Raw genomic sequence first — 18,124 nt, 5'->3', positions numbered from 1 at the left:
GAAAATGTTCAGTTTGTTTTTGGTTCATTTGGCCTTTTTTTCATGATTTTCAGATGTTTCTTTAGTTTCACACATTTGTTTTAATATCAATTTTTTTAGCACACATTTTAAAACTTTTTACCACACTAATCGAGAATGGGCCAAATTCTCTCTATATATATACATAAAGAGTTGCACACCCAATTTAACGCACGTAACTTGAGTAACGGGTCAATTATCAGCACTAATTGGCAATAATTAGGATTTACGCACATATCATATTCTATAACGATGTGTGTGTAAATCCTAACACGCATAAATATTTGGTGGCATGGATAGGAGTGTTTCTTATGTATGTTGATATTGAATATTGTGAGAAATGGGTTGATAAGCAGAAGCGGCAGGGGAGAAAAGGTGCCCTTCTTCCATGTAGGGAGGAAAAGGGGAAAGAGGGGGACTACAGAAACTACCGATCCCAGAAGGCTGAGCAGGGCCGAGGGAGGGGGGAGAGGGGAAACTACAAGTCCCAGGAGCTTGAGTTGAGGAGGAAACAGGAGGGGGAGGACTTTCCTTCGCAGAGAAGCCAGGGGGAGGAGGCTGATTGGGAAATGAGGTCTGAGGAAGGGAATGAGGAACACCTGCTGGGGGAGGGAGGGACCGAGCATATGGACTGGCAAGTGGGAGAAGAGGTGGGGGGGCAAGAGGAGATGGATACCTCAGCTTTTGCTCGTGGCCAAAGGGGACTGAAGGAACGTAAGTCCTGGAAAAACACACTGTTCTAGACCTGAGCGGGAGGTTGTCAGGAGTGAGGGCTGACAAATGAGGGAGGTGGGTCTCTAGGTTTAGCTGAGAAGAAATTGCTAAACCTAGGGGAATTCATACAGCAGTGATAAAGTTGGGAACTGGAGAGCAGTTGAACTTAAAAGCTGAACTTTGTTTTAGAGCTCTGTAGTGGGTAGAGAAATGAACTGAGGGTGCCTGTGCCAGGAACAGGATCAGTATGGAGGCATTTTTGCTTGATAGCCTGGCTGGAGAGAAGCCAAGGAGCAGATAGGCTCGGTTGCTGGCCTAAAACTGTGAATGCTTGGTCTGCTCAAAAGTAGATGACGGCCTCAACCTGAGGAAAAGAACTCCGGACCTGCAGAACCCGGGCGGGTCACCAGGAAGGGGGGGGGGGAAGTCCTGGAGGACGGAACTGTTTCTTGGGGATACACAAAGAGCCGTATTCTTGTGGAGTGGCCAGCCGGCCCTGAACTTAATGGGCTCACGGCTGGCTAGAGTGAACCTAGCAGAGGAAGCATGATCTGTGTTTGAATAACAACTAGGAGGAATACTTGCGGTGCGGAGGTGGTTCCCGGAGCGGAGCAAGGAGGGGGCAACCCCTCGAGGTGTCGACTGGTATCGAAGTGACAATATGGCCAAACTGCGCCTAATTGTAGGCGCCAACATTTAAGCCTGCTCATAGCAGACCTAACTGCAAGTGCCTACTGTTAGGTGCAGTTTATGCCTAAGCATGATTCTATAAAAGGATGTATACTTTTTATAGAATTGTGCTATGTGCATTAAATTTTTGGTGCCGATTTTTAGGTGCTACTTATACAATACACCCCAATGTGTGTTAATTCATAGGTTAACGCACATTAAATTCATGTTGCACACACTAAACTGAATGTACAGTAACAAATGCACATCCCTAATGCCTGTTACCTGCTTCTGTGCCTGCTCCTTCTGACATGCCACTTTGATCTGTCTCCAAGCTCCCTTCCCTCTTAAATACCTTACCTGACACCTGCAGCCATGTCTCCATTCTTGTCTTTGTTTTTGTCGCCTCGTGAGACACTTCAGAAATGAAGAGACAATTCTGATGTTCTAGAGCAGTTGGTATGAACAACAGCATTGCTGTAACACAGTAAGACTTATCTTCCAGCTGAACGGCATCACTGATGCTGGGAGTGTATCCAGGTACTTCCTCCACTGCATCATGAGTGAATGCCTCATGCATAGACACAACTGCCACAAGTTCTTCCTCCTCTCCTTCAGATTGCTTCTTGAACCAACTGATGCTTAGTGGCCTTGGTTTGAAGCAGCTGATTGGGCATGTCAACATACAAAACTCCTGATGAACAACACGATGGGGTGCCAGGATTTTAGACAGCCTTGGAGGAACTGTGAAAAATACAAATATGCTCATATTTATACTTTGTATACAGTGGAACTCTGATGCTGTGCACTGTATCATGGGGAATGATACGATGAGAATTTTTACTTCAGTTTCCTTCCAATATATTTCAGTGAAGCAAGATAACTGTTTCAGGGAATAAGTTTCCTAATACTGTAACTTCTAAACAGAAGAGGTTATGGACACATCATTCAGAAAGCCTTCTCATGAATACAGGAGTATGATTACAAATACAGAGACAGTCAAGAACTCTACAAATTCCTTTGTTCTGTAATGTCAACAAACCTCAGTCATGACCTGCCCTGGTACTGTTATTTTATTTGCATGGCCTCATTTGAGTTAGATTGACAAATTCAATAATTTTTCTAAGTGTTTAGCCAAATGCTTAGATGCCTGTTAAGAAGTAACTTGAAACTCCAGGATAAAATCCTAATTTGAATCTTTTGCAGACAGTGGCTTCCAACAAGTTTCAAATCTATTCAACCTCTTTCGGTAATAATTAATTTTGCAGTTTGAAGCTTGCTTTTCTGTTTCAAAGGTAATGAAGTTGAATGAAGGCTGCCCTGTAACTCTGACTGTGTGTTATAATCTAAATCTTACACGAGGCCAATGAGAAATGCGAAATGCAGATGAATCTACAGGGCAAATCTTATTTCAAACCCATGTGATAACCTAATGAAGTTCCTTGTTATTCCAAGGCAACTCCTCTCCTGGCTAAATTACATTGGCTTCCAAAAATTCTCAGATCACCTTTAAACTCTGTGTACTTGTTTATCAAATTTTGTATGGTTTACTACGTTGCTACATGCAAAATCTGATAGAACTGCCTTTATGAAATGCTTTTCCTACATCTAGGGACTATCTCATCCTTCATTACCCAAGCAGTAAGAAGCTTCATTATAAATCTATTCATAATGCAGGTTTTACCTATCAAGGTACGAAGATATCGAATTCTCTGCCTAATTCATTAAGATATGTTACTAATTACCTCTTATTTTATAAGCTGTTGAAAACATTTTTATTTAGTAATTGTTAGCTCTCAGGCATGCTTGGAACCCTGCTCTTGTTATTCAATAGTAGTGAAGTTTATATTTTTAATATGTATGCTAATACTAACTGTACTGTACTTTTTGCAAATGTTTATTGTTAGCCACATTGAACCCGAACTTGTTTGGGATAATGCGGGATATAAATGCCATTCAATAAATAAATATGTAACTTGGCCTTAGTGTGCTCTCTGAGTGGTTGCGTTTCTGTCCTATCACCTTTTTAGTCTGTCTTCCCTACCCCCTTTAATTTGCTTAATTCTTGTAAACCACTTAGCTATTATTTTGGATTAATGTGTGGTATATGAAATAATAAATGGAAATATAGGTCTTACCTCCTTCAACACTGAAGACTACACATTCTGTTGCAGGATGAAGAAGAGCCGTATGGTGAACCTTAATGGACAACTTTGCACCATCATGCCGGTACATATCGAAAATTGCAACAATATTGCAAGTGATGCTAAAGGTCTTGTCATTGTGTGACTGAATCATTGGTGGTTCCACTTCGAAGTAAGAGTCCAGTCTAGACGTGCCTCCTTCCGTGAGGAAAAGACTGACCTGTTCCTCACAGTCCATATCCTGTGGTTTCACTTTACTATTTATTTCACTGCTGCTCCAGGTTGAAATATACTTACGTCTGTTATCCTTTGTTTCTAAACAAAATTCCACTGTAATATCCTTTGGCTTAAATCCAGTAATTTGACAAGAGAAAACTGCCTTTTCCAGATGAATGAGCTTCTGAGGTATGGTGATCGTCATTGTTGGTGGAACTACAAAGGGAAACATTAACCAAACACATATGATATGATTCTAACGAAAGCTAGACCTGATAGTCTGGAAGCACACATTTAGCCCTCTGTATTATTAAGAAGAGTCCTGGATTTGTTTCTTGGTGGGGGAGGGACGGTTCCTATGCTTCATGTCAGTCAGGCTAAATGTGCTGCAGAAGCAGTACCTGCAGGTGGCTCAGGATTGGGTGGTGTATTGTTGTGAATTTATGCAACTCTTAGGAAGGGTGATGTGTAGAGTGAAACCTGACACCTGAAGTAAACTTTGAGGTCTCTGATTAGGGTTACCATACGTCCGGATTTCCCCGGACATGTCCTCTTTTTGAGGGCATGTCCGGGGCGTCCGGCGGATTTTGCCCGCGCCCACGTTTGTCCGGATTTCTGGACAAACGTGGGCGCGGGTGCGGGCAGGCGCGTGCGTGCGGTGGGCGCGCGATCGGCGCCGTGGGTCGTGACCTGGTCTCCCATCCCCTCCCCTTCCTTACCATGTTCCCTGGTGGTCTAGTGACGTCTTCGGGGCAGGAAAGAGCCCCCTCTTTCCTGCCCGGAGCGCTGCCTCCCCTGTCTATCATCCTTCTCGGTCTGGCTGGGGATTCAAAATGGCCGCCGAGATTTGAACTCTCGCGAGGCCGCTTCAACTCTCGGTGGCCATTTTGAATCCCCAGCCATACCGAGGAGGATGCAGCAGGCAAGGGCAGGCAGCGCTCCGGGCAGCAAAGAGGGGGCTCTTTCCTGCCCCGAAGAGAAGACGCTACTAGACCACCAGGGCTAGATAGTAAGTGAGGGGGGGAGGGGCGTGGCGGAACCCGACCTGAAGGGGGCGTGGCATGAGGCGTGGCGGGGGCGGGGTAGGGGGCGTGACATGTGTCCTCTTTTTCAGAGGACACAAAATGGTAACCCTATCTCTGATGTCCTGACATTGAGAGCCAGAGAAAATAAACCATGGGGTTTATAAACCAGGACAAGGCAATCTAGGCAAATCACCCTTCTATATCCTTGTACTCTGTCCTGCCAACCCTAACTTACTTGTGACTCCTCATCATTCTTCCACTTCTTTTTCAAGGCTGGTACTACATGTTTCTTCAAAGCATGTAGTCATGGTGACATTTCCTGATACTCACATTGCACAAGATCAGCATCTGGAAGCATGACTGTGTATTTTGAATACATTTGGGCTGCCAGCCTTAAGGAAAAGAAATAGTGGTGAGGAGCCATGGCACAAGCTCCTGCTACACCTCCCAACCAATTCAGTTCTCTCTTTGGGGGGACCTGCCTGGTAACCTCTACTTGATCCTTTGCCACCCCTCAAATTCTAATGCACTAGGGACTGCCTAGTTCAGCTAGTGTTAGGGCTTATCTCCACCATCTCTGCTGCACCACTCTTTCCGCAAAGGACTATGTCCTCATATTACTCCTGAGTCTATCCCATTTTACCTTCATCCTATGTCCCCTCTTTCCACAGCTTCTTTTCAATTAAAAGAGGCCTGCCTCCTGTGCATTTATTCCACAAAGAGGGGCATTTTCGAAAGAAACATCCATGTTGCGATCTGAACGTCTTTGCAAAACATCCAAATCCAGGGGCAAGGAAAACCGTATTTTCGAAAAAAGATGGACGTCCATCTTTCGTTTCAAAAATACCAGGGACGTCCTTAGACATGGACGTCTTTGACTTTTGGCAATTTTCAAAACCAAAGACGTCCAAGTCTAAAACGTCCAAATGCAAGCCATTTGGATGTGGGAGGAGCCAGCATTCGTAGTGCACTGGTCCCCCTGACATGCCAGGACACCAACTGGGCACCCTAGGGGGCACAGCAGTGGACTTCATAAAATGCTCCTAGGTACATAGCTTCCTTACCTTGTGTGCTGAGCCCCCCAAAACCCACTACCCAAAACTGTACATCACTACCATAGCCCTTACAGGTGAAGGGGGGCACCTGTATGTGGTTACAGTGGGTTTCTGGTGGGTTTTGGAGGGCTCGCTGTTTCCCAAATAAATGTAACAGGTAGGGTGTGTATGGGCTTGGGTCCGCCTGTCTGAAGTGCACTGCAGTACCCACTAAAACTGCTCCGGGGACCTGCATGCGCTGTCATGGACCTGAGTATGACATCTGAGGCTGGCATGAAATGTTTTTAAAGATGTTTTTTTAGGGTGGGAGGGGGTTAGTGACCACTGGGGGAGTAACAGGAGGTCATCCCCGATTCCCTCCGGTGGTCTTCTGGTCATTTTGGGCACCTTTTTGTGCCTTATTCGTAAAAAAAAACACGTCCAGGTGAAAACGTCCAAGTTTTACTTTAGGGCATCCTTGCTTTTTTCGATTATGGCTCAAAGACATCCAAGTCTTAGGCACGCCCAAGTCCCTCCTTCACCATGCCTCCGACATACCCCCTTGGAATTTGGACGTCCTTGCGACGGAGTGCAGTTGGAGACGTCCAAAATCGGGTTTCAATTATACAGATTTGGACATCCCTGGGAGATGGACGTCCATGTTCCGATTTATGTCGAAAGATGGACGTCCATCTCTTTCGAAAATGAGCCTGATAGTTATTTAAATGTCTCTTTCATATCTCCCCTCTGCTGCCTTTCTTCCAAAGTATATATATTGAGATCTTTAAGTCCATTCCCACATGCTTTATGAAGAAGACCATGGCAGTCAACCTCTGGTGAAACGCTGACTGCCAGAGACAGATTTGAGACCAAATATTCTGCACCAGGCCTAATCTGGGTGGTGTGTTAGTGGAACAGCCGCTGGAGGAGGTGGTGAAGATGAGGATGATTTCTAAATTTGACTAATTCCCTCAGCTCTAACCTTCGTCGTCTCTTTGCCACCCTCAACTCCCTCCTCAAAGTGCCCTCCGCTCCCACCCCCCACCCCCCCCCCCCCCCCCACTCTCTCCTCAATCACTGGCTGACTACTTCCGCGACAAGGTCCAGAAGATCAACCTCGAATTCACCACTAAACCTTCTCCTCCTCTTCATCCTATCACTCACTTCCTCAACCAATCAACCCAGGCCTCCTTCTCCTCTTTTCCTGATATCACCGAAGAGGAAACCGCCCATCTTCTCTCCTCCTCGAAATGCACCACCTGTTCCTCAGACCCCATCCCCACCAACTTACTTATCACCATCTCTCCTACTATCACCCCCCCATCTGTCATATCCTCAACCTCTCTCTCTCCACTGCAACTGTCCTTGACACCTTCAAGCATGCTGTAGCCACACCTCTCCTCAAAAAACCTTCACTTGACCCTACCTGTCCCTCCAACTACCGCCCCATCTCCCTCCTACCCTTCCTCTCCAAAATACTTGAACACGCCGTTCACAGCCGTTGCATTGATTTTCTCGCCTCTCATACCATCCTCGATCTGCTTCAATCTGGCTTTCGCCCACTTCACTCGACAGAAACGGCACTATCCAAAGTCTGTAATGACCTGTTCCTCGCCAAATCCAAAGGTCATTACTCCATCCTCATTCTCCTCAACCTATCCGCCGCTTTTGACACTGTCAATCACGACTTACTTCTTGACACTCTGTCCTCTTTTGGGTTCCAGGGCTCTGTCCTTTCCTGGTTCTCCTCTTATCTCTCCCATCGTACCTTCAGAGTACACTCTCATGGTTCTTCCTCCACCCCTATCCCGCTCTCTGTTGGAGTCCCTCAGGGTTCTGTCCTTGGACCCCTTCTTTTCTCTATCTACACCTCTTCCCTGGGCTCCCTGATCTCGTCTCATGGCTTCCAGTATCATCTTTATGCTGACGACACACAGTTTTATCTCTCCACACCTGACATCACTGCGGAAACCCAGGCCAAAGTAAGGGCCTGCTTATCCGACATTGCTGCCTGGATGTCCAACCGCCACCTGAAACTGAACATGGCCAAGACCGAACTTCTTGTCTTCCCACCCAAACCCACTTCTCCTCTACCTCCTCTCTCTATTTCAGTTGATAACACCCTCATCGTCCCCGTCTCATCTGCCCGCAACCTCGGTGTCAGCTTCGACTCCTCCCTCTCCTTCTCTGCGCATATCCAGCAGATAGCCAAGACCTGTCGCTTCTTCCTCTATAACATTTGCAAAATCCGCCCTTTCCTCTCTGAGCACACCACCCGAACTCTCATCCACTCTCTCGTTACCTCTCGCCTTGACTACTGCAACCTACTCCTCACTGGTCTCCCACTTAGCCACCTATCCCCCCTTCAGTCCGTTCAGAACTCTGCTGCACGTCTTATCTTCTGCCTGAACCGATACACTCATATCACCCCTCTCCTCAAGTCACTTCATTGGCTTCCGATCAGGTACCGCATTCAATTCAAGCTTCTGCTACTAACCTACAAATGTACTCGATCTGCAGCCCCTCCTTACCTCTCTACCCTCATCTTCCCTTACGTTCCTACCCGTAACCTCCGCTGTCAAGACAAATCCCTCCTTTCAGTACCCTTCTCCACCACCGCCAACTCCAGGCTCCGCCCTTTCTGCCTCGCCTCACCCCACGCGTGGAACAAACTCCCCGAGCCCATACGCCAGGCCCCCTCCCTGCCCATCTTCAAATCCCTGCTTAAAGCCCACCTCTTCAATGTCGCCTTCAGCACCTAACCTCTACACCTCTACCCAGGAAATCTTGACTGCCTCAACTTGACATTTCGTTCTTTAGATTGTAAGCTCCTTTGAGCAGGGACCGTCCTTCTTTGTGTATTTTGTACAGCGCTGCGTAACCCTAGGAGCGCTCTAGAAATGTTAAGTAGTAGTAGTAGTAGTAAATTTCACAAAGCACTGGACCACTCCGGAGGCTTTCTGAAGTATCCGCCTCCTGGGCTTTTCATCTAATGACCAACACTCTAACAGAGTCAAAGCTTAAATGTCAGGGAAGCGTCTATTTCTCACAAGCTTTCATTACAGTGTCTTTCCAAGACATTCAGCAATAACATTTAGTAGAACAGTAAGAATAAAAATGGTGTGTCCTTACCTTTCCTAAAATACTTCACATAGATCAAGGAAGCCACACCAAATAGTAGTGAAGTGACCAGCAGGCTTCCAATGACACTGAAAATAATAATCGCAATTTGGGTTTTATGTTCTGTAACAGAAAGCACAAAATATAAAAAGAGAAACATTTTTAATAATATAAAGCACAAACACAGAAAGTGATCTCATGAGATGTGTACCAGGCTCACACACCTCCCCCAATCCTTTCCAATTATGCCTCATAAAATACACAGGTTATGTTTATGTCTTATGTTGACAAAAGTTCCCAAACCATGTGTTAAATAAATAAATAAACGTTTTCGGTTCACGGCACCCTTCACGTCAGAGCGATATTTTGCAGCACTCCCCTCCCCCCCCAGCCACACAGGTCCATCTTTTTCTCTGCACAAATATAACAGCCCCTCCAAATGACACACTGATTACAATTTATAACAAATTACTGTTCTACCTATGAAAAGTTATTCCATTATTATACTTCCTGTTTGTACATCTGTATGCTGCACAAGTTGGCATGTTTGAAAATATAAGTGAGATTAAATTAAAAATGCTACCAACAATAAAGAATGACAGTGTGGATCCAGCAGCTCATCTGTATGCTTGCTTTGTTTTGAATGGGAAGGGGAAACAGAGACTGACCTACTGGCTTCAACTTTTTGACGTCATCCCGTCTCCTGCTTTCATCCAACTTCCTTGGAAGCAAAAAGCGAGTCCTGAAGGCATCTGCTTTGTGTCCCCACGGGCCACAACCAAAAAAAAAAAGCAAGCACAGGGCCGCAGCAGCCTTCAGGCATGCGCTGTCAGCTCTGCTGGTCCTCTCTCCCTGCTGACGTCAACTTCCAGTTCTGGGGGCAGAGGACCAGCAGAACTGACAGCACATGCTTGAAGGCTGCTGCAGCCCTGCAGTTGCTTTTTTTGTTGTTGTTGTTGTTTTGCCGCCACTGCTGTCTACAATAGCGGTTCAGGGGGTGGCAGGCGGGAGGGAGGTCGGGATTTGCCGCAGCATCCCAAAGAGTTCACTGCGGTGCTCAGTTTGGGAACCGCTGGTCTACAGTCGAGGTTTGCACAAGGATGGGAATGGAAAACTCATGGAAATCTGTGGTTTTTGGTGACAAAAAAAGTCATTAATACCACAGGGATGGGAGGAGACAGATCCAAAGTGAATGGGGAAGGGAGCGGATGGATTGAAAATGTATGGGGAGGGGGGATGGGGACCAGATTATGTCCCCGTGCACACCTTGACTCGGAAACTTTAAACACCAACATCTCAGCTAAAAAAAAAAAAATTCAATCTTGCATTTTAATATTTGCCTATTGTTTCATGTTAAATTTTAACAAATTATAGGATGCATTTTATGTTTTATTTGAATTTACAAGATCTTTTAAAAGCTGGTTGGTTATGAGGATGGAAAAGAAAACTGGGGGGGATGGTGAGAGGGTGGCTGCAATATGTTAATGTTTATGCTTATTTTAAACTTACTATACCACTCTGACAAACAGGTCAGAGCAATTTACAGTAAAATTTCAAGGAAAAGAAAGGACGCCATTATACAGACAGGACAGAATCAATCATACCAACATTTATTTTATTTTATTTTTTTATTTGTTACATTTGTACCCCACATTTCCCCACCTATTTGCAGGCTCAATGTGGCTTACACAGTACCGTAAAGGCGTTTGCCAAGTCCGGTAGAGAACAAATACAAGGTTATGTTGTGATCGAATAAGGTAGGTGTATTCAGGCACCATGAGGGTCGGAGGGAGGGAGGTTGTTTATTGTCCAGTCGATCATTGGTTTTGTTGTGTAGCCGGGTGTAGGGATTTACGTTGGATCTGTAGGGTAGAACCAGGGGACACAAGATGAAGCTAGAATATGGTAGATTTAAAACAACAGGAGAGGGGGGTCACGTGATGACTGCTTCCTGAGTAGCAGCAAGAGGAGAGAGCTCCCCAGACTTCTCCGAAAAATCAGCCAAAAATCAGCTGTTAGTACACCCCGTTGGACAAATAAGTGCGAGGGAAGAGGTCGAGAGTGGAAAGATAACGACGGCAGATACTTTGGGCGTGGGACTGGCCGGTATGCCCACAAGAAACCAGGGAGGCCTAAGAAACAAAACCGCACCATCGTGGAAAGCGAGCAAGATGGCGATGACTCCAGAGCCCGCGACAGGGGCGGAGAAAAATGCGGGCGACTGGGCAAGAGAAATCTCAACAACAGTAGCAGCGGCGCTGGAGGACCGCTTAAACAAAATCCAATCGGCAGTAGAAGAAATTAATGAAAAATTTGACGTGCAAGCACATAGACTGACCGAAGTGGAACAACGTGTGCTGGCGCAGGAGGAAACATCGCAAAGCATGGCAGCGCAGATTACAGCCCTGCAAAAAGAAGCTGCAATACTTAAAGAACAAGTTGAAGAACAAGAAAACCGTAACCGACGCAACAACCTACGGGTTGTGGGATTGTCTGAGATGGTAAAGGATGTAGATTTATATAAATTCTTCAGCGAGTGGCTGCCAGCGCAATTAGGCCTCGTCGGGAGCGCGGGCTCCTGGCAATGTGATCGAGCGCATCGAATAGGGGCCCGCCGAGAAGGTGAAGACAAACCCAGAACAGCGATTGCGCATTATATCAACTGGAGAGAGAAAGAGGCACTCCTGAAGCAGAGCCGTTCAGGACATTCACAGCTGCAGTACGAGGGGCGTAAAATTTTGCTCTTTAATGATTATTCCTCATCAGTGGCACAACTACGACGAGCAATGGCTCCAACCTGCACCCAGCTGTACAACAAGGGAGTCAGGTTTTCGCTCCTGTATCCTGCAAAATTAAAAGTGTGGCACGGAGGAAAGAACCTGGTGTTTTCAGGGGCCCAGGAGGCTAAGGCCTTTGCGGAAAGCTTGAATCGGGATATTCAAGGAGAGAACAACCAGTGACTGAGCAATCATTAAAGAGGAACGGAGTGAGTGATAAGACTTATAAAGTTTGTATTTTCCTCTAAGGCTTGGGTCAAATCCTGAATAAATAAGGCCCAGTTGAAAGGGTCTAGACAGAAAGAGAAATGGTTCTTTAACATAACAGCTGCACAGCGGGGGACTGAGTGTAGTGCAAATTACCAACAGGCACTGTGAGAAGGAGATGATAAGAGCCAGCACCTCACTGTCATAGAGGATTGCTTGTAACAATTAAAGCAGGACTTGCCAAGATGTGCGAAACTAGACACTGAAGGGACACCAGGAATCCCTAAGGACGTTATATAAAGTTTGATTGGTTTGTTTAGAAAGTTGTGGGGGAGCTGGAGCGGAGGGGGAAGGGGACTTTCAAGTTTGTTCTTGCTGTATGACAGAGGGAAGGGGAAGGTTGATAAGAAGGGAGTTTCCAAAAGTTTATAGGGAAGAGGGGGAGGGGAGGGGGAGGAGGGGTAGAGGGAAATATGAGGTTAAGGGGGGAGGGGCTAATCAGGGGGGGAGGGGAGAGGGGGCAGGGAGGAAGGGGGAGGGGGAGCCTGTCTGTATAGAGAGTACAAAGAGGAGCAAATAAACAGGGAGGTAGTAAAGGAGGTAAATGGATTCTGGAGGGCTTGGCTGGGAGGCCCACTGGAATGTACGGTTAGGTACCATGGAGGACAGGGACAATTGTATAAGAGATGGTTAACTTAAAGCTGTTGTCTCTGAATGTGGATGGCATCCACTCTCCAATTAAACGTACCAAAATATTATCTTGGTTAAGAAAGGAGGGTGCAGACATAGCCTTTCTCCAGGAAACGCACCTGGCCAATTCTGAACATGAAAAGCTGAAGAAGGGGTGGGTAGGAGAGGTGGTTTATTCGTCATACACTAGTAGGAAACGGGGAGTGGCCATTCTTATACACAAACAGTTACCACTAACTATCCACAAGGTGTTACAAGATAAGGAGGGAAGATATATCATCATCATGGGAGAATTGTGGGGTCGAAAGCTGAGTCTTTGTAATATTTATGGACCTAATGTATATAACCACAAATTCTTTTCAGATATAGTAGCACGGGCGGCCTCTTATCCGGAGTACCAGATGATCCTAGGAGGGGATTTTAACACCATGGCGGACCCCACTATCGACTGTAAACCAGCCAAAATAAAAACTAAGGGATGGCATCAAAAGGGGATACATTTTTTGGTGCACCAATTAGGGCTAGTGGATATATGGAGAACATTGCACCCCCAGGATGTGGAATTTACATTTTTTTCCAATCCACACAATTCATATTCCAGATTAGATTATTTCCTAGTATCACAGTCACTGTTCACAGTGGCAAAGGCGGCGCATATAATAGATAACACACTTTCTGACCATTCGGCTATATCGCTATCGATAGCATACACAGCGGGTGGAAGGGAGAGGGTGTGGAGATTCCCCCCATCCTTATACAGAGATAATGCGTTCAGAACTTTTTTGAAAGAAAAGTGGGAAGAATATCGGAAGTTTAATGATACCCCGGAGGTGACACCGGACATATATTGGGAGGCAGCTAAGGTAGTGATGAGGGGTCATATATTAGCTTACACGGCGGGGAAAAAGAAAAAGGTGGAAGCGGAGTTGTTGTTGCTCTCCATTGAGTACCAGCAACTCCGAAGACAACACGTAAGAAGCACAGATGCAGAATACAAGGAAAAACTGATAAAGACAAAGACGCGCATTGATCATCTGCTTAACATGCGGGCAGAGCGAGATATTTATTACCAGAGATTTAAATTATTTCAATGGGGAAATAAAGCAGGGAGGCTTATGGCTAACTTAGTGAGACCCCACAGAAAGAGACAGGTTGTTACCTCCATCAAAGATGGGGAAGGCCGTTTATATCAACAGGAGGCCCAAATACAGAGCCAATTTGTACATTATTACAAGTCCCTATATGCTGAAAGGGAGGGGGACGTAGCGCAGAGAGAGATTTTCTTTGAAAACCTCCCTATGCCAACTTTCTCAGACGACCAGGTGCAAGGATTGAGTGCCCCTATAACGGCACAAGAAGTGAGACAAGGGATAAAAGCACTAAAATTAACTAAAGCTCCAGGACCGGATGGCTATGGATCAGAATTTTATAAAATTCTAATAGAGGAGGTCCCTGGTCCCTTAGCAGGTATGTTTAATAACATGACGGAGGGGGGAGATAGAGGACACAACAGCCCAAACCTAGCACATATAATATTACTACCTAAACCGGGAAAGGACCCTGGGCAAGTGGGATCTTACCGGCCAATTTCCTTATTAAATCAAGATGTAAAGCTTTTGGCAGCCATCTTAGCTAAAAGAATGAATATCTCACTGGCCGGGGTTATCCAAGAAGATCAGGCGGGATTTGTCCCAGGACGGTATGCCTCGATGAATCTAATAAGAGCTTTAGCGGCAATACATACATTTAAAGGGTCTGGGGGGAGGGAAGCCATAGCGGGCTTAGACATGGAAAAAGCCTTTGATAGCATATCGTGGCAGTACTTATTTTGGGTAATGGGGAAATATGGGATACGAGGTAGATTCCTAGATTGGGTGAGAGCTCTCTACAACAGACCGAGTGCTAGGCTAATGATAAATGACTCCCTGACAGAAAGCTTTGATCTAAGGAGAGGAACAAGACAGGGGTGCCCGTTATCTCCACTCCTGTTCTTACTGGCAATTGAGCCACTGGCAATCAAAATCAGGCAGAGTGACAAGGTTAAGGGGCTCCGGGTAGGGGGGAGGGAGATTAGAATTAATCTATTTGCAGATGATATTCTACTTTATATTCAGGATGCATCTATACACCTAGACCAGGCACTCCTGATAGTACAGGACTTTGGGGGCATATCAGGCCTGAAAGTAAACTGCGATAAATCGGAATTACTTCTGCTTTCGGATGGTCAGGCCAATCCAGGGATGGGGAACTATTCTATTCCACCAGTGAAACAATCCATGCGCTACCTAGGTATACATTTGAGTACTAATGCAAAGGTGGTGTATAAAAAAAACATACTGGACCACATAGATAAGATCAAACAACTTTGCGGGAAGTGGAAAGACCTTCCGTTGTCCCTGTATGGGAGGACAGCTTTGGTTAAGATGGTGTTACTGCCAAAGCTGCTATACCCAATCCAGGCCATACCTATTTGGATCAAGAGACAAGATGACAGGTCTTTTAGATCAATTATCCGATCCTTTATATGGAAACAAAAAAGGGCACGAATAGGACACCATGTGTTGATACGTAACAAGGAGAAAGGCGGACTTAATCTGCCTGATATCCGATTGTATAATGTGGCAGCGCTAATGCGCCTCATCCAGGAGGGCATTGGGGGTCGGGCAAAATTTATGCCAGCCCAATGGTGGGAGGGGTGGTGTGCCCCATACGCATTCATAAATTTATTGCACTCAGCCCCAGGGATGGGTACAATTGCAAATAGGCAGTATAGCTTCTTGACACCGCTCCGCTCTGCGTGGAAATGGTGGAGAAGCAGGCAAAACAAAAGTCCGGTGGCATCGCCATTTCTGAGGATGGTGGGCTTGGTAGATTTCCAGGCGGGTATGGGACCCTCAGTATTTAAGAGCTGGGCAAGGAATGGGTGTCTGACATGGGGTGACTTGGTATCTCCAGATGGACATAACTTTCTATCTTTTACACAGGTGAAGGAGAGGTGGGGGATTACCAATAAACACATGCTACAGTATATGCAAGCTAGACACTACTGGCAGGTGTCGTGGGGGAAACATGGAGATCATTGGACTTATGGTACTCTGGATAAGATGATGTTGAGTCTGCCTCCAGAGGGAAACAAGCTTTCTATTTGGTACAAGATGGTGAAGATGACCATGCCAGAGGGGAACGAGGAGGGGGTGGTCTCCAAGTGGAACAGGGAATTGGGAACACACTTCGTTCAGACACAGTTCAATGCTCTATTTGTGACCCTAGCAGAAATGGTCAAGTCTGCGGATTGGCAGGAAACACAGTTTAAACTACTACATAGGGCATATATCACTAGAGAGAGAGGGAACACAATGAAGCTGTGGGACTCAGATAAATGCATAAAATGCCAAGCAAAAGTGGGTACTTTTTTGCACACTTTTTTGGAATGCTCCAAATTGACTCTGTGGAACGAGATTTTTCAGATACAGGCTAAGGTGCTTCAGACCACAGTAGAATGGTCTTATCAAGCATTATTGCTGGGGGATCAGGAGGCCCTAATTGAACAGGGGCTCTCCCGACCACAAAGGAGATTTCTGTATATGACCACGCTAGCAGCTAAAAAGGTCATATTGCAGTTCTGGACACATGTGGAGCCGGTACCGTATGGATGCTGGTTGACAAAAGTGTCAGAATTGGCACAGTATGAAAAAGCAATGTACAAAGATTCCCCGAACATAGAACATAGGCAATATGCTCAACTATGGTACCAATTCGAAGAACATGTTTCTTCTAATGCTCCCGAAGGGGATTAATTCTCTATGCAGGCAGATAGGGGGGGAGAAGACGGGAAGGGGGGTAACTGGGGGGAAAGTTTGGGGGATAAGTTTGGTATTAGCACCCATTTGTGTGGCAGGGGTTCCGGGGAATTCGGAGGGGGGATGAAATTAAAAATATCAGTGTGGTCATGTGTGAGAGAAAACGAAATATACCTTTGTGATCAAAATATGCTGGCTGAATAGGATAATGGTGCCTTGTATACATAAGTGTAGAATGTAAGCATGTATTGCACTGATGCCAATAAAGATAATTAAAAAAAAAAAAAACAACAGGAGAAAGTTTTTCTTTACTCAGCGTGTAGATGGACTCTGGAACTCACTGCGAGAAAATGTAGTGACAGCAGCTGGCCTTATGGAGTTTAAAGAGGGTTTGGACCAGGGTGCAGATTTTGAAGATGATTTGTTCTTTGATTGGAAGCCAGTGTAGCTTTTCTTGGAGGAGTTTGGATAAGGACTTTGCCAGTGGGATCATCAATATGTTGAGGAGTATTGGTGATAGTGGTGATCCTTGAGGTACTTCGCAGACTGCTTTCCACGGTGATGATATGTTTGAGTTTGATTTAACTTGGTATGTTCTTGTGGTTAGAAAACCCTTGATCCAATTGAGTATATTTCCACCAATCCCGAAGTGGTCGAGGAGTCTTATTAGTATATTGTGGTTTACCATGTCGAATGCGCTCAACATGTCAAATTGGAGAAGTATGCTTTTACCTATAGCTATTTCCTGCTTGAATTTGGCCAGGAGAGTAACTAGGACAGTTTCAGTTCTATGGTGGGAACGGAATCCTGATTGTGAGTCGTGTAGTATTGAGAATTTGTCCATGTAGTTGGTAAGCTGTTTGGTCACCAGGCTCTCCATCAGTTTGACTACTAGTGGGATAGATGCAACTGGGCGGTAATTGGTGAGATCATTTGTGTTTTTCTTGGTGTCTTTTGGTATTGAGGTGAGTAGGATGTTTCCATTTTCCTCGGGGAAGAGACCCTGTTGTAGCATGAAGTTTAGGTGGAATGTGAGGTCTACTATGAAGTGGTCAGGGGCGGATTTAAGTAGATAGCTGGGGCAGGTGTCCAGTTTGCAGTGGGTGTTGGCAAACCTATGAGTTGCTTGTGTAACTGATTCAGTGGTGAGGGGAGTAAATGTTGTCCAGGTAAGGTCAGCTGGGCATCCACCAGGGGTTAGGTCCAGACCATTGATGAAGTTTTCGATGTCCGTGTTGTGCTGAGGAAGTGTATTGCGTAATTTTTTTATTTTATCATTAAAGTAGTTACCAAGTTTGTCTGCGGATGGGATGTCTGTGTTGCTTGTGGTGATTGGAGTGGTGTCTAATAGCTTGTTTACAAGTTGAAATAGTTTCTTCGGCCTCCCACCATTGCCTTTTGTTCCATATAGTAACTGCAGCTCGAACATTAATTGCCAGACTGTGGAAGCAAACTGCGACACCTACGGTGGATCAGGTGTTAGCGAAAGTGGATTATTGCTGCTTAATGGATAAACTCACAGCCTTAAAGTGAGGAGGCAAGTTGAGGTTCCTTAAAACATGGGCTCCATACTTGGAGTGGAGGGGTTTACCGGTGTAATAGGAATAAGAAGAGGCACTTCTAGTGGTGGGCAAGGTTTAGGATCCCTGAGTGGACGGGAAGGAGGGAGGGGGGGAAGGGGAACACTGCAGATGTTTATAAGTATTGAAC

General features: G+C 45.7%; 1 protein-coding gene across 4 annotated transcripts in view; it reads right to left on the bottom strand.

Moving 5' to 3' along the window:
- The window catches only part of LOC115468917, a 172,091-nt gene that overhangs the window by 63,481 nt on the left and 90,486 nt on the right, over positions 1–18,124 (bottom strand). For all 4 annotated transcript variants that reach the window (XR_003941932.1, XM_030201065.1, XM_030201066.1 and 1 more), the window contains exons 4-6: positions 8,953–9,063; positions 3,540–3,977; positions 1,762–2,145 (exon numbers count right to left, since the gene is read on the bottom strand). Coding sequence is in view for 3 of the 4 variants with exons in the window: in XM_030201065.1 (XP_030056925.1) it covers positions 1,762–2,145; positions 3,540–3,977; positions 8,953–9,063 (933 nt within the window). In the remaining variant the exon portion in view is untranslated. The remainder of the gene's footprint in view (positions 1–1,761; positions 2,146–3,539; positions 3,978–8,952; positions 9,064–18,124) is intronic.

The sequence above is a fragment of the Microcaecilia unicolor genome, chromosome 4 (genome assembly GCF_901765095.1).
Source record: "Microcaecilia unicolor chromosome 4, aMicUni1.1, whole genome shotgun sequence".
NCBI classification, from domain to species: Eukaryota; Metazoa; Chordata; class Amphibia; order Gymnophiona; family Siphonopidae; genus Microcaecilia; species Microcaecilia unicolor.
The sequence above is the reverse complement of the archived record's forward strand: the minus strand, read 5'-3'. Positions and strand labels throughout refer to the sequence as shown.